General features: G+C 42.3%; 1 protein-coding gene across 2 annotated transcripts in view; it reads right to left on the bottom strand.

Moving 5' to 3' along the window:
* Positions 1-16,398, bottom strand: part of lamc3 (laminin, gamma 3) — a 326,552-nt gene that overhangs the window by 309,474 nt on the left and 680 nt on the right. The window contains exon 2 of one of the 2 annotated variants that reach the window (XM_062057021.1): positions 1,967-2,640. In XM_062057021.1, the coding sequence (XP_061913005.1) occupies positions 1,967-2,357 (391 nt within the window). In that variant the 5' untranslated portion in view covers positions 2,358-2,640. Of the gene's footprint in view, positions 1-1,966; positions 2,644-16,398 lie in introns of both variants that reach the window. The other variant, XM_062057020.1, reaches the window with a different exon arrangement.

The raw sequence follows: 16,398 nt of genomic DNA, 5'->3' as shown, positions 1-16,398 counted from the left end.
AAGAGTGTCATCATGATATGTAGAACAAGAGAGGACAAGGACCTCTCTTTTCCTTCATTCTATCTGTCAGGACAGGTGCTGAGTGTGTGTGATAAAACTAAGTATCTGGGGCACATCATTACTGATCTAGTGGGTGATGATGATGACCTATACAGACAGCGGCGTATGCTGTATGCCCAAGCCAACATGCTGAGAAATAAATGTTATTATTGCACATATGATGTAAAGATAAACTTATTCAGAGCCTATTGCACTCCCCTGTATACTGCCCCCCTGTGGGTAAAGTATAAGCAGAAAAGCATACAGAAACTGCAGGTTGCTTATAATGACTGTATGAGGCTTCTCCTGGGAATTCCAAGAAGATCCAGTGCAAGCCAGATGTTTGTTAGTGTTGGGGTGCCCACTTTTTCAGCGTTGCTACGCAACATTATGTATAAGTTTATGTGTAGGGTATCTGAGTCTGAAAATGACATAATCTCTGTGTTAACGAACTCTGGCTGCAGTTCTGTTAAGTACTCATCTGGACTGTAGAATCATTGGCACACATGTTTGTATGTCAGAAACTGACATTTGGGTTTTATGTTTTTATTATTTTATTTTTTATGTTTTATTGTTTTGTTTTTTAATGTATTGTATTCTGTTTTTATATGTTTAAATGGATCTTAAGGTCTGCAATAAAGATTGATGATGATGATGTAAGGTTGAGGGAATTCGGATACTGGATTGTGAAGTGCATGGACTGGCTCTGCCACCAAGTCACATTTGGAGTCAGACATCTGGAGCTGATTGACAGGTGAGTGATCTGGCACTCTGGCATTGATTAGCTTAGCCTGTGGAAGACTGTTGTGAATCTGTTGTCATTCGAGGATATCTTTGATTATTTATGGAAATTTTTTATTCTCACGGTAATAGAAATACGGAAATACTGCGTCTCTTGACAGCTCCATACATAAAGTGTACTTTTGCCTCTAAATACCAGACAATATTTCAAGGGACGTTGGACAACCCCAGTTTTTTTTTTTTTACATGGTATCAGTGTAGAAATATACAGTAGCACTCATTCATAGGTTATCAGTCTATAAATAAACCTATGAATAAACCACACGCTTCTACAGGAACCAAAAGTTCCAGGAACTAAAGTTTTCCAGGAACTTAGAGTTCCTGAACTTTTGGTGTAAAAAGGTCAATTTTTGACTGTACAGTCAAAGGTATCATGATAGCTACAGTTTAAAACTGGAATAAATTAAACTGATATCAGAATTTTTGGTTGAACGGTTTCACGGGACAGGTTGCCAATCTGTGTTGCGGTTCTCTTACCCAGGCGAAGTGTAAGGTTGAGGGAATTCGGATACTGGATTGTGAAGTGCATGGACTGGCTCTGCCACCAAGTCACATTTGGAGTCAGACATCTGAAGCTGATTGACAGGTGAGTGATCTGGCACTCTTGCATTGATTATCTTAGCCTGTGGAAGACTGTTGTGAATCTGTAGTCATTCGAGGATATCTTTGATAATTTATGGACGTTTTTTATTCTCACGGTAATAGAAATACGGGAAAAGTGCATCCCTTGACAGCTCAATACATAAAGTGTACTTTTGCCTCTAAATACCGGACAATATTTCAAGGGGCGTTTGACAACCCCAGTTTTTTTATATGGTATCAGTGTAGAAATATACAGTAGCACTCATTCATAGGTTATCAGTCAATGAATAAACCTATGAATAAACCACACGCTTCTACAGGAACCAAAAGTTTCAGGAACTAAAGTTTCCAGGAACTCAAAGTTCCTGAACGTTTGGTGTAAAAAGGCCAACTGTTGACTGTACAGTCAAAGGTATCATGATAGCTAGAGTTTAAAACAGGCATAAATTAAACTGATCTCATAATTTTTGAGGTTGAATGGTTTTACGGAACAGGTTGCCAAAAAGCAAAACATTGAAATCAGGTTGTGTTGCGGTTCTCTTACCCAGGCGAAGTGTGAGGTTGACAGAGTTCGGATACTGGACTGCGAAGTGCATGGACTGGCTCTGCCACCACGTCGACTCGTCGTTTCTGTGGAAGTCCGTCAGCAAGGCGGCGCCGTGGCTCAGGTTCGGGTCCGACGAGTCGCAGGTGTGGCACGAACGGTCGGACGCCGTCTGCATGCAGTACTCCTCGGGCGGCGAGCCGCACACGTTGGACGCCTCCACGCTGCGATTGAAGGCCACGTTCTCAAACCTGGGCATGCAGCGGCCGGGGGCGCCCTCCGCGTCGTAGCAGGAGTCCATGGAGGCCCCGACCAGAGGGTGGAGGAGTGCCAGGAGATGAAACCAGACGGCGGGATGCGCAAACATTTCTACACGAGGCTTCAATCGCATGGAGGGCAACTTTCCGCATGTACACTTCACACAAACTTTCACACCCGACTCTTACTTTGATGCCGAGATGAAAACAGACAAAAACCACCCTGGAGCCAAATCATACCAGCCGTGTAGAAAGAAGCTTGTCCAAGTCCTCAGTCCTCAACATGTGGAGGCCGATGCAGGGAACGCCTCTCTTCAGGGCCAGCCCGAGACAGTACAGAGGAGGGTCTGGGGTCGGGTAGGGAGGGTGTCTCATCAGTGGGGGGGTACAACGTTAGACCGTGGACATTCCCTCCATCTGCTGGTGAAGGAGGAGAAGAAGAAGAAGAACCACATCAAAGCCTTCATGAGGAGTACGAGAGGATCATTTGAGATCAGAAAAATAAACTCTTTGAAAACTTGCAACACAAACATTCCATCAGGCTAGAAGGAAAACTTGACATGAATCACAATACAGCAACAAATGTATTAATGAAACTCAAATGTGCTGTTCCTAAAACACACTGTTTGTATTTATAAACATACACTGACAATTGGGTATGGGTAGCTTTCACTTTAAAACCAATACCATACTAAAAGCTGGGAATTGATACTGGTACTGTTGAGTACTAATACATGTTAATTGTTTAATAACAAAAACATTTTTAATTCAAAATTCAACACAAATGATGAGAACTGTGGTGTCCAGTTGTTATATCTTGTTTTACATGTATGAGCCTCATTTGCAAGTATTATATAGTAGACTTTGCATGCAGTTCCAATTCCAATACGCTAGATGGCAGTAGTGTATAGGCCAGACCTGGGCAAATTAAGGCCCGTTGAGCTTTTCAATCCGGCCCGCCGGACATTCCCCCCAATTTTTTTTTGATCTTTAAGATCGAAATTGTAGCTGCCGTTATGACTGCAAGTCTTGAACTATGACCACATCACACAAACTCTCAAATCCCTTCACTGGCTTCCTGTTCCACTCAGGATTGAATTCAAAATCTCCCTACTAACTCACCAGTGCCTCCATGGAAATGCCCCCGTCCACCTTAAAGAACTGCTCACCCCCAAATCCTCCGCACGACACCTCCGCTCCAAACAGGCTAACCTCCTCCAACCTCCAAGGACAAAGCTACGAACCATGGGAGACCGGGCTTTCTGCTCCGCTGCTCCCAGTCTGTGTAACGCTCTCCCTGACCACCTGAGGGCACCTCAGACTGTGGATGCTTTTAAATAAGGCTTAAAAACCCATCTTTTTAGAAAAACCTTTTTATAGATTTTCATAGATATGCATGCTGGTTCTAGCTATTGGGCTGTTTCTAGTTTTATATTTTATTTATTTTTATTATCTTTTATTATTATTATTACTAATTTTTTTTTTCACACTGTGGCACTTTTAGGTTGTTTGCTCAACGTAAAGTGCTTTACAAAAAAAAATCTATTATTATTTTACAAAGTATTTCAATGGTTGGAATCTGCGCTTTTGCATGATATACTAGTTACTATGGTAATCTAATAAATTACTACGGTAATTGAATTAGTTACTATGGTAATCTAATTAGTTACTATGGTAATCTAAGTCACAGCAGCTCAGACGAGGCACCAAGCAGTGTGGGTGGGGAGCGTTTCCACAGTGTTTCCAGAGTGGCCAGCCTGAAATGCGGGTGTCAGGGTGTCATTTTGCTGTTTGTTGCATTTTTGTTGCGTTTCGGTCGATTGTAAAATATGTCGATCGAGAGGGGGTGTGACGTTCATATGTTGTCAATATTCAGTGTTTTATCCCTCGTAGTTAATATTGTAAATCCCACATTCTTTATTTTCATGTACGTTCTGGGTGTCTCATTCAGTAACAAAAACGTAAAATACCATTGTTTTGTAAAAAAAAAAAATAACATTCAAATCAGACATTATTGTGAGGTTTTGTATTAGTGTTCCTAAAAATCAGATATACCGGCCCCCGGACACATTTTTGTCCCTAAAATAAATGATAAATGATAAATGGGTTATACTTGTATAGCGCTTTTCTACCTTCAAGGTACTCAAAGCGCTTTGACAGTATTTCCACATTTACCCATTCACACACACATTCACACACTGATGGCGGGAGCTGCCATGCAAGGCGCTAACCAGCAGCCATCAGAGGCAAAGGGTGAAGTGTCTTGCCCAAGGACACAACGGACGTGACTAGGAAGGTAGAAGGTGGGATTTGAACCCCAGTAACCAGCAACACTCCGATTGCTGGCACAGCCACTCTACCAACTTCACCACGCCGTCCCTTATAAAATATGGCCTCCCAAGTCAAAATAATGGCCCAGGCCTGGTACAGGCAGCGGTGTGTTGCTGTATTCCAAAAGTAGTCTTTGCCATTAAGTTGAATGTGCCAGCCTTGTCTTTTGTTGAGGCCTAGAAAGTCTTTATATTGTAATTACTGTACTCATTACACATCGGATGTTTGATTGTAACCATAAATACATTAAAATGTATTTAACTATTAATAGAAAACTGTATCATTTAGTTGGCCACATGCGTGGACAGCACCTTTTAGCTCTTATTTCCAAAATTGTGTACACTACTGAATTGGGGTCTTATGGCCTCTTATGTGTACACTTATACTGTCATCTGGTGGTGTCAGAAGAGTATAACATACAATGGAATTTGGAAAAAAAAAGTGTAAAAATAAGAATTAGCATGTCACTAAACATGAAGTACACGTTTGTGTACTTATGGACTAAGTACATCATATAAAAAGATGATTCTTAGTTTTTTATTGTAATTAGGTTCCAATAAGCCCAAATAGCAAAGATAAATACAAAAAGCATGTAAACAAACAGCTTGAGCCTTAAGAGGATATGGAACAAAATACCAGAGTGTTAGTAATTGCTATGAAATTCTTTCTCCTTTTCAGATATGTTATGAAAAATGTAAAATTTGTGATTTATCATGTTGTAACTGCTTGCATGTTTGAGATAAACTTAAACCATAAACCGTCTTAGTTGTAGTTTTAATGACCAAATTTGGAAGTGTTGAAATCGCCATGTAAAATTGCTAATGCTAATCAGTAGCATGTGTATGGCGGAGGTAATGTAAATTATCATCGAGCTAAACAGTTGAGCCTCACTGTACTTTTTTAGTGTTTTCTATCAGGCATGCTAGCTGTGTTGGCATGGGAAATTGCAACATTTCCTCGAGGCTTTCCGTCCGGCTGAAACCTCGCTAAGCGCTTGTTTCCAAGTGCCTAGTCTGCAAGTGGACGCGACGTCACGTGCAACAAACGTATAGAAATATCGTACCATTTGATTTCACGTGAGATGGTACCCTGTAGTACAGGGGGAATTATACCTATAAAAATTGTACCTATAAAAGTACCAAATTCTGTACCCATCCCTACTGCCGGCCTATAGTGCAAAAGCAAAGAAATTGTGAGTATCAAAAATGTTTTTTCTTTATGTTTGAATAGTCCAACAGTCAAATGTTTGTGACACCTTGTATTTTTCTTTAAGAAAAAGAAGATCATTTTTCCAATAAAGACATTAAAACATATTTTGTTGGGCAGGGGTCCTAAAATTGTATACATTTTCATTTCCTGTAATTTTCCCCCCCCACAATTAATATTTCATCAACCTTTGATTAAGACCAGTGTTTCTTAACCATTGTTGGTCCGTGAGCGCCCCCATAGGGCCACGGAAAAATATGTGTTTCTCAGCTTTGGTCAGTATTTGGTTGTAATACATTTTTCCACCACGTGTGGCAGTAGTGACAATATCAAACAAACAGAAGAAGTCTGGAGCTAAAGTCGTAAACATGTTTCTTAAGCGTAAACAATATAACTAAAGTGGTGAAGCTGTATTTTCTTTTGTACTTTATGTGTTTTGACAGTTTATTTCAGAAACATGTCTTTAATTTAGTTTAAAAAATATTTAAGCACTGCAAAATTGTAGTTTATCAATTTTCATCAGTGCCTTTTGAAGTATATTGGATTATATTAGTATTTAATTTTGTAATCAGCCTGACCTAAGCCTTAATAGTAATGTTTGTGATCAACACATGATTTCATAACGTTTGACAAAATGTAACCTTCTAAATTGAGGCATTTGCTGAAGTAATTGTGTTTGAATGCTCCAATGCTGAAGTTGAAGTGAAATCCTGGAATTTTTTTTGTTGAAGTAGAGCACACAATTCCCAAACAGGCTGAATATTTTGAAGTTGGAACAGTTTGAATCAGATGAAAATTGTGGAAATTTTGGAACTTTGAAGAATGTCCCATTGATTTAAATGGGAATTTCCCCAAAATTTGGAAAATTCAGGAAAAGCGGGAATTTTTTGGAAAATGGTAAAAACAACAACCTTGAATGGTCTGAATGAGTTGAAATGGTTGGTTTTTAAATGTTCAAATCGGTTGAGAAATGTTGAAGTAGTAACATGTTGAATTGAGAAACGGTATTACGTAATTCCTGGAATTTCGGGAAAACAGAGAATTTTTCCAGTTCAAAAAATAACTTTGTTTTTTGTCCTAATTAAGAGGAATTTTTTGACGGTAGAACGGTCGAAAAATGTGGGAGGAGTAGTCGCCAGAAAAAAGGGTGGAAATAGGGCTTTGGAAAACCAGGAATTCTGGAAAATCCTGGAATATTTTTGAACTTGGAAAAAGAGGAGTTAGAATTTACAGGATGGTGGAATATGTTGAAGGTGGAATGGTAGGTTAAAACATGTGGAAATGGTGAACGTTTGAAATATGGCCAATTCATTTCAAATGGGAAATCTGGGAATTTTTGCTGTAAAGCAGCTGCAGTACATCCAAAATGCTGCTGCTCGAGTCCTGATTAGAACCAGGAAATATGAAACAACTACTCTTATATTCATACTACATTCTGTCAGCATTTCAGTCCAACTTCAGCATTGGCGCATTCGCACGCAATTCCTTCAGGAGTTGCCTCGTCTCGTTGTTAAAGAGTTCCGGTCGGACGGGTTTTTGCGGGACACATTTCGGGTGTTGTTGCTCTGAGAAGCCACGGATGTATCAATACTGCTCGCTTGCTAACAAGAAAAAGTCTGAATGTCATTTAAAACAATTAGCTTCATAATTTGACACTCCTTCGACTCCCGTCCTTACACGTTACAATATTTCTTTGACAAAAACGCAGAAGTGATATTCAGTTTGCGAGACGTAAATTGAGTAATGTTGGCGGTTTTTGGAGGTTTCTTGCCAGGGCTTCATGGGCACCATTAGCTGCATTGTTAGCCACCTCGTACTATTACAAATTAAAATGGATAAAACACGAAAAAACATACGTGTTCTTGTATTGCATAGGGATTGTGGATGATAGGCAGAATTCCCAAACAAGTGCGGTTCCCCTTTAAAGAAACAGGAAGTGGTGTACCGTCAAGAAGGGAGAGGAACAGGAAGTGAGACACACCTTGGAACTGGGAAGAACTACGGAAACCAAAGGCGCATGAACAAAATATGGAGGCTCCATGTTCGATAAAAACCGAGAGAAACATCCGTGACATACACTATGAACAATATGAACTTGAAGTGCCGTCCCATTCCTAACCCATAGGGTTTAATTTGATGCGGGTCCATCTTTTGCAAGCTATTACAGCTTCAACTCTTCTGGGAAGGCTGTCCCACAAGGTCGCGGAGTATGTTTATAGGAATTTTCCACCATTCTTCCAAAAGCGCATTGGTGAGGTCAGACACTGATAATGGTCGAGAAGGCCTGGCTCTCAGTCTCCGTTCTAATTCATCCCAAAGGTGTTCTATCGGGTTCAGGTCAGGACTCTGTCATCCATGTCTTTATGGACCTTGCTTTGTGCACTGGTGCACAGTCATGTTGGAAGAGGAAGGGGCCCGCTCCAAACTGTTCCCACAAGGTTGGGAGCATGGAATTGTCCAAAATATTTTGGTATCCTGGAGCATTCAAAGTTCCTTGCACTGGAACTAAGGGGCTAAGCCCAACTCCTGAAAAACAACCCCACACCATAATTCCTCCGGTGACCCCTCTCTGTCAGTTTACGTGGCCTACCACTTTGTGGCTGAGTTGCTGTTGTTCCCAAACTCTTCAATTTTCTTATAATAAAGCCAGCAGTTGACTTTGAAACGCCGGAGCACTGCTAGGAGCTTGTTTCTTGAAATGATGGCAGTGTTTGGAAGTTTCTTCTATAAAGTCAAGCTGTTTGGCTCTCAGTCACATGTCATACATTTTTTATTGTCGTTTTCTTTGTTTTTCAATATCCCAAGTGGAGGAGTTCAAGTATCTCAGATTCTTGTTCACGAGTGAGGGAAGAGTGGATCGTGAGATCGACAGGTGGATCGGTGCGGCGTCTTCAGTAATGCGGACGCTGTATCGATCCGTTGTGGTGAAGAAGGAGCTGAGCCGGAAGGCAAAGCTCTCAATTAACCGGTCGATCTACGTTGCCATCCTCACCTATGGTCATGAGCTCTGGGTTATGACCGAAAAGACAAGCTCACGGGTACAAGCGGCCAAAATTAGTTACATCCGGGAGGATGACACATCGAGAGAAGCCAGATGAGGTGGTTCGGGAATCTGGTCAGGATGCCACCCGAACGTCTCCCTAGGGTGGTGTTTAGGGCACGTCTGACCGGTCGGAGGCCACGGGGAAGACCCAGGACACATTGGGAAGACTATGTCTCCAGGCTGGCCTGGGAACGCCTCAGGATCTAGACTAAATGGCTGGGGAGAAGGAAGTCTGGGCTTCTATGCTTAGGCTGCTACCCCTGCGACCCGACCTCAGGTAAGCGGAAGAAGATGGATGGATGGATGGATGGATATTCCAAGATGGTAAATCATTCCGAAAGCTCCACGAGAGCTCACAGAGATCAATAACGCCCAACTCCTGAAAAACAAACCCCCCACCATACTTCCTCCGCTGATCCCTCTCTGTCAGTTTCCGTGGCTGAGTTGCTGCTGTTCCCAAACTCTTCCGTTTTCTTATAATAAAGCCAACCATTGACTTTGGAATATTTAGGACCGAGGAAATTTCACGACTGGATTTGTTGCACAGGTGGCATCCTATGACAGTTCCACGCTGGAAATCACTGAGCTCCTGAAAGCGGCCCATTCTTTCACAAATGTTTGTAGAAACAGTCTCCATGCCTAAGTGCTTGATTTTATACACCTGTGGCCGGGCCAAGTGATTAGGACACCTGATTCTCATCATTTGGATGGGTGGCCAAGTACTTTTGGCAATATAGTGTACGTCCCAGAAACTTTGGCACAAGTTTTTTTTGTTGGTTGTGTTTTTTGTTATGAATCCTGACACTGCCCGGACTTCAATTTGACAACTTTGCCCTGTGGATTTTGGACTCGTCGGCAAACATTTCTTCAGAAGTCATTTTTAAAAGGTAAGCGTGAGAGAGCTGCAAATCAATTATAACCAGGCTGGAACAAAGTGTTTTTGGACACACCTGCTGCTGCTGTTGTACTGTTTTCCTGCCTGGCGGCCATCTTGTCCTCCCGGTGCTCAGCCACACTTCACTTCCAAAACACACCTGCTGGCCACATTCCCTTTTGTTGCTCCGTTCCTGCACCAAAACCCTGCTAATTAACTTGAGTTACTGTAGCAAAACGCAGAAGCTCCGCTCAGGAGCTTGTTTCTTGAAATGGTGGCGGCGTTATGAAGTTTCCTCAATAAAGTCAAGCTGTTTGGCTCTTAGTCAAATATACATTTTTTATTGTCCTTTCTTTCCGTTTTTCAAAAGAATATTCCAAGACGGTGAGTCATTCCGAAAACTCCACGAGAGCTCGCCGAGATCAATAATGCCCAACTACTGAAAAACAACCCCACAAAATAATTCCTCTGCTGACCCCTCTCTGCTGACCCCCCCCCCTGTCAGTTTACTTGGCCTACCACTTTGTGGCTGAGTTGCTGTTGTTCCCAAACTCTTCAATTTTCTTATAATAAAGCCGGCTGTTGACTTTTGAAATGCCGAAGCTCTGCTCAGGAGCTTGTTTCTTGAAATGGTGGTGGCGTTATGAAGTTTCCTCAATAAACTCAAGCTGTTTGGCTCTCAGTAAAATATACATTTTTTATTGTCCTTTCTTTCCGTTTTTCAAAAACATATTCCAAGACGGTGAGTCATTCCGAAAACTCCACGAGAGCTCGCCGAGATCAATAATGCCCAACTACTGAAAAACAACCCCACAAAATAATTCCTCTGCTGACCCCTCTCTGCTGACCCCCCCCCCCTGTCAGTTTACTTGGCCTACCACTTTGTGGCTGAGTTGCTGTTGTTCCCAAACTCTTCAATTTTCTTATAATAAAGCCGGCTGTTGACTTTTGAAATGCCGAAGCTCTGCTCAGGAGCTTGTTTCTTGAAATGGTGGTGGCGTTATGAAGTTTCCTCAATAAAGTCAAGCTGTTTGGCTCTCAGTAAAATATACATTTTTTATTGTCCTTTCTTTCCGTTTTTCAAAAACATATTCCAAGACGGTGAGTCATTCCGAAAACTCCACGAGAGCTCGCCGAGATCAATAATGCCCAACTACTGAAAAACAACCCCACAAAATAATTCCTCTGCTGACCCCCCCCCTGTCAGTTTACTTGGCCTACCACTTCGTGGCTGAGTTGCTGTTGTTCCCAAACTCTTCAATTTTCTTATAATAAAGCCGGCTGTTGACTTTTGAAATGCCGAAGCTCTGCTCAGGAGCTTGTTTCTTGAAATGGTGGTGGCGTTATGAAGTTTCCTCAATAAAGTCAAGCTGTTTGGCTCTCAGTCAAATATACATTTTTTATTGTCCTTTCTTTCCGTTTTTCAAAAACATATTCCAAGACGGTGAGTCAATCCGAAAGCTCCACGAGAGCTCGCCGAGATCAATAATGCCCAACTCCTGAAAAACAACCCTACACCATAATTCCTCCACTGACCCCTCTCTGCTGACCCCTCTCTCAGTTGACATGGCCTACCACTTCGTGGCTGAGTTGCTGTTGTTCCCAAACTCTTCAATTTTCTTAAAATAAAGCCGGCAGTTGACTTTTGAAACGTCGAAGCTCTGCTCGGGAGCTTGTTTCTTGAAATGATGGTGGCGTTTGGAAGTTTCTCAATAAAGTCAAGCTGTTTTGCTCACAGTCACATGTCATACATTGTTTTTATTGTCCTTTCTTTCTGTTTTTCAAAAAAAAAATTCCAAGACGGTGAGTCATTCCGAAAGCTCCACGAGAGCTCGCCGAGATCAATAATGCCCAACTCCTGAAAAACAACCCTACACCATAATTCCTCCACTGACCCCTCTCTGCTGACCCCTCTCTCAGTTTACATGGCCTACCACTTCGTGGCTGAGTTGCTGTTGTTCCCAAACTCTTCAATTTTCTTAAAATAAAGCCGGCAGTTGACTTTTGAAACGTCGAAGCTCTGCTCGGGAGCTTGTTTCTTGAAATGATGGTGGCGTTTGGAAGTTTCTCAATAAAGTCAAGCTGTTTTGCTCACAGTCACATGTCATACATTTTTTTTATTGTCCTTTCTTTCTGTTTTTCAAAAAAAATATTCCAAGACGGTGAGTCATTCCGAAAGCTCCACGAGAGCTCGCCGAGATCAATAATGCCCAACTCCTGGAAAACAACTCCACACCATAATTCCTCCGCTGACCCCCCTCTGTCAGTTTACGTGGCCTACCACGTCGTGGCTGAGTTGCTGTTGTTCCCAAACTCTTCAATTTTCTTATAATAAAGCCGGCAGTTGACTTTTGAAATGCCGAAGCTCTGCTCAGGAGCTTGTTTCTTGAAATGATTGCGGTGTTTGGAAGTTTCCTCGATAAAGTCAAGCTGTTTGGCTCTCAGTCAAATATACATTTTTTATTGTCCTTTCTTTCCGTTTTTCAAAAGAATATTGCAATACGGTGAGTCATTCCGAAAGCTCCACGAGAGCTCACAGAGATCAATAATGTGTTGGAGTGTGTGCCAATGAGTCCATGAACAAGATGAAGAGAGGATAAAAAAAGAAATTAGGCTATTGCCTTAAGAACACAAAAACAGTGAGGTTGGACGGATGCGTTCGGATGGTGAACGTTTATGATCCATGGGGGATTTACAGCAAAGTTATGCACATACCTCCGTGTGATGGCTGTGATTTATTGAGGCTGTCTGCTCTCAGGCAGCCGCTTTGTAAAAGGGCTGATTCCTTTGCTGCACTTAAGACGTCCTTTCTTCCGAACTTGTGTTGTATTGAAATTATATATAACGATAATGTTACGCCTTCTCGATACGAACGCAGAAAAAGACAATTTTCCAAATAAAAGTGGCACTAAAAACATCTATGAAGGTTTTTTTTCCCCCAGGATGAAGTTGCTAATGTTGCTCTGGAGAGGGAAGTCTGCGGGTCTCTACTGGAGCTGTTGTCCCCGCGACCCGATTCCGGATAAGTGGTTGAAGATGGATGGATGGATGAGGCGATCATGACCACGATTGTGGCAGTTATTAATGCCGCACACACACCCCCTTCTTGAAACCTTCGGGTGGGTAATCAATAGAGCCCTTACCATCTCCTTCCATGGGTAGCTCAGGGACACCACAGCCCCCAAACCTGGCTCTTCGCCTGCCCTCTGTTAGTCTTCCTTCACCGAGGGCGCTGATGGCACCGTCCGCCCTCCCGTATCTGCACATGGCTCCTGGGCTACTGCACGGGCTGCCGACGCTGACCCAAGTGGCCAGAGGCGCTGGATCGGGTCGACGGCTTTCCTCACTTGCCATCCTTGTGCGTCTGTCGCCCACAGCAACCGTCCCGACTTCTGCAGTAGAAGACCCGTCTTGCAGGTCCAAAGCTTCCATTCATCCCACTGGCACCTACACTACGTCAGGTCCAGCAAAACTCCACGTACAGTATATCCCACTGGGTTAGGACGCTCAGCCTTGGCAACGTTCCCCAACGACACATACCTTTACTGGCTTGTAGTACATGGTTGAATGCAAGACTCTGTGCTTAAATTTTATCAAAACATGCGTGCGGCATCATTAAAGGCCTACTGAAATGAAATTGTTTTATTTAAACGGGGATAGCAGATCCATTCTGTGTCATACTTGATCATTTTGCGATAGTGCCATATTTTTGCTGAAAGGATTTAGTAGGGAACATCGACGATAAAGTTTCGCAACTTTTGGTCGCTGATAAAAAAGCCCTGCCTGTACAGGAAGTAGCGTGACGTCGCAGGTTGAAAGGCTCCTCACATTTCCCCATTGTTTACAATGCAGCGAGAGCGATTCGGACCGAGAAAGTGACGATTACCCCATTAATTTGAGCGAGGATGAAAGATTTGTGGATGAGGAACATGAGAGTGAAGGACTAGAGTGCAGTGCAGGACGTATCTTTTTTCGCTTAGGTACAAGGGTTCATTGGATTCCACACGTTCTCCTTTTTCTATTGTGGATCACGGATTTGTATTTTAAACCAACTCGGATACTATATACTCTTGAAAATGAGAGTCGAGAACGCGAAATGGACATTCACAGTGACTTTTATCTCCACGACAATACATCGGCGAAACACTTTAGCTACGGAGCTAACGTGATAGCATCGGGCTTAACTGCATATAGAAACAAAAGAAATAAGCCCCTGACTGGAAGGATAGACAGAAAATCAACAATACTATTAAACCATGGACCTGTAACTACACGGTTAATGCTTTCCAGCCTGGCGAAGCTTAACAATGCTGTTGCTAACGATGCCATTGAAGCTAACTTAGCTACGGGACTTCACGGAGCTATGCTAAAAACATTAGCTATCCACCTACGCCAGCCCTCATCTGCTCATCAACACCCGTGGTCACCTGCGTTCCAGCGATCGACGGTGCGACGAAGGACTTCACCAGATCACCGATGCGGTCGGCGGCTAGTGTCGGATAGCGCGTCTGCTATCCAAATCAAAGTCCTCCTGGTTGTGTTGCTGCAGCCAGCCGCTAATACACCGATCCCACCTGCAACTTTCTTCTTTGCAGTCTTCAATGTTCATTAAACAAATTGCAAAAGATTCACCAACACAGATGTCCAGAATACTGTGGAATTTTGCGATGAAAACAGAGCTTTTTGTATTGGATACAATGGTGTCCGAATACTTCCGTTTCAACCATTGACGTCACGCGCAAACATCATCATATCTAGACGTTTTCAACCGGAAGTTCCCCGGGGAATTTAAAATTGCACTTTATAAGTTAAGCCGGCCGTATTGGCATGTGTTGCAATGTTAAGATTTCATCATTGATCATTGATTGATATATAAACTATCAGACTGCGTGGTCGGTAGTAGTGGGTTTCAGTAGGCCTTTAACTGCCACAATCGTGGTCATGATCGCCTCACTTGGTACATGTTGGTGTGTTCACGGCATTTTCAGACTGGTAAGTTTGAATCGACGCATGTTTTATTCACGTACACACGTAGCATTTAGTAGGCTGTTAGCGTTAGCCAAACTAGCCACAGGCGACAAACAACATACCGTATTTTCTGAACCATAGGGTGCACCGGATTATAAGGCGCACTGCAGATAAATTGTCTATTTGACCTGTTTTCACATATAAGGCGCACCGGATTATAGAGAGCAATAAAGGAGTCATAATAATATAATTTTTTTCTAAAAACACTTCCTTGTGGTCTGTAATGGTGGTTCTTTGGTCAAAATGTTGCATAGATGATGTTTTACAGATCTTCAAGACCCTTTCTAACAGTCGCTTCAGGATGCGCCGTTTTGTGGGCGGTCTTATTTACGTGGCTCACGTCATCTTTGTTGTAGCGGTGTAGCGTGCAAGGACGGCAGTGGAAGAAGTGTCAAAAGATGGAGCTAACTGTTTTAATGACATTCAGACTTTACTTCAATCAATAACGGAGCAGCATCTCCTCATCCGGAAACAACAACAAGGTCAGAAATGTGTCCCGTGAAAAACCGTCCGAACGGAACTCTCTAATAACTAAAGTTCCTTGGGTGAATAATGTAAACTCACTACACCGGTATGTTTTAGCACTTTCATGGCAAATTTACTGACAGATATAAGAAAGAACTTTACACTACTTTATATTAGAAATGGCAACAGTGGAGGATGAATGTCCCATAACAAGAAGATAGAGAAAAAGAAGAAGCTTATCGACTATGGTGTCGGCACAGACTACAAAGGCGGACCCGCGCAAATTTTCAGGATTCATGCAGATCCAAAATATACATCAGCAGGTACCAGAAGGTAAGAAAAGTTGCTTTTGCATAATAATGCGAAACAAGACGCCACATAATGTCTTACCTTAAACACACCATAATAATACTCATATGTTGAAGCACAGTGCAATCCATCAAGTGGTGCAGCTTCATAGCTTACCAAAGTCAAACTAAAATATTTTAATCGATTTTTGAGCGCCATGTGTAATGTTCTATATTTTCAATGGAACATACAAAATGTGGGTGTTGTTTACTTGAGTCATGTTGCCATCATATTGCAGTCCACACATCTCTCTTATGTTTGACTGCCATCTACTGGTCACACTTGTTAAGGTCCACTCTTCTACTTCAAAAGGGACACACGGACAACTCATGATTCCCAATTGATCAACTTTTTTATTTTCCAACTTGAAGCATTGTTGCTTTCATTTCAGTTGAATTTTAATTTTTAATCAGGTTGTAAACCTTCAAAACATAGAAACAAAGATGCTAACAATGTAACCAGCTCAGTGTCCTAGTGGTTAGAGTGTCCGCCTTGAGATCATAGGTCGTGAGTTCAAACCCCGGCCGAGTCATACCAAAGACTATAAAAATGGGACCCATTACCTCCCTGCTTGACACTCAGCATCAAGGGTTGGAATTGGGGGTCAAATCACCAAAAAAGATTCCCGGGCGTGGCCACCGCCGCTGCCCACTGCTCCCCTCATCTCCCAAGGGGTGATCAAGGGTGATGGGTCAAATGCAGAGAATAATTTCGCCACACCTAGTGTGTGTGAGACAATCATGGGTACTTGAACTTAACATTAATTACACAGGTATTTTTCAAACAATGTTTTACAAATACTTTTAAACCTCTGAATAATGTTTTAAACTTCATACTTTTAAACAATGATTTAAACAAACACATTGCTTGTAAAATGAAT

Source organism: Entelurus aequoreus, linkage group LG08 (assembly GCF_033978785.1).
Source record: "Entelurus aequoreus isolate RoL-2023_Sb linkage group LG08, RoL_Eaeq_v1.1, whole genome shotgun sequence".
Lineage (NCBI taxonomy): Eukaryota > Metazoa > Chordata > Actinopteri > Syngnathiformes > Syngnathidae > Entelurus > Entelurus aequoreus.
Note: the sequence above shows the minus strand (reverse complement) of the source record. Positions and strands in the feature narration are given on the sequence as shown.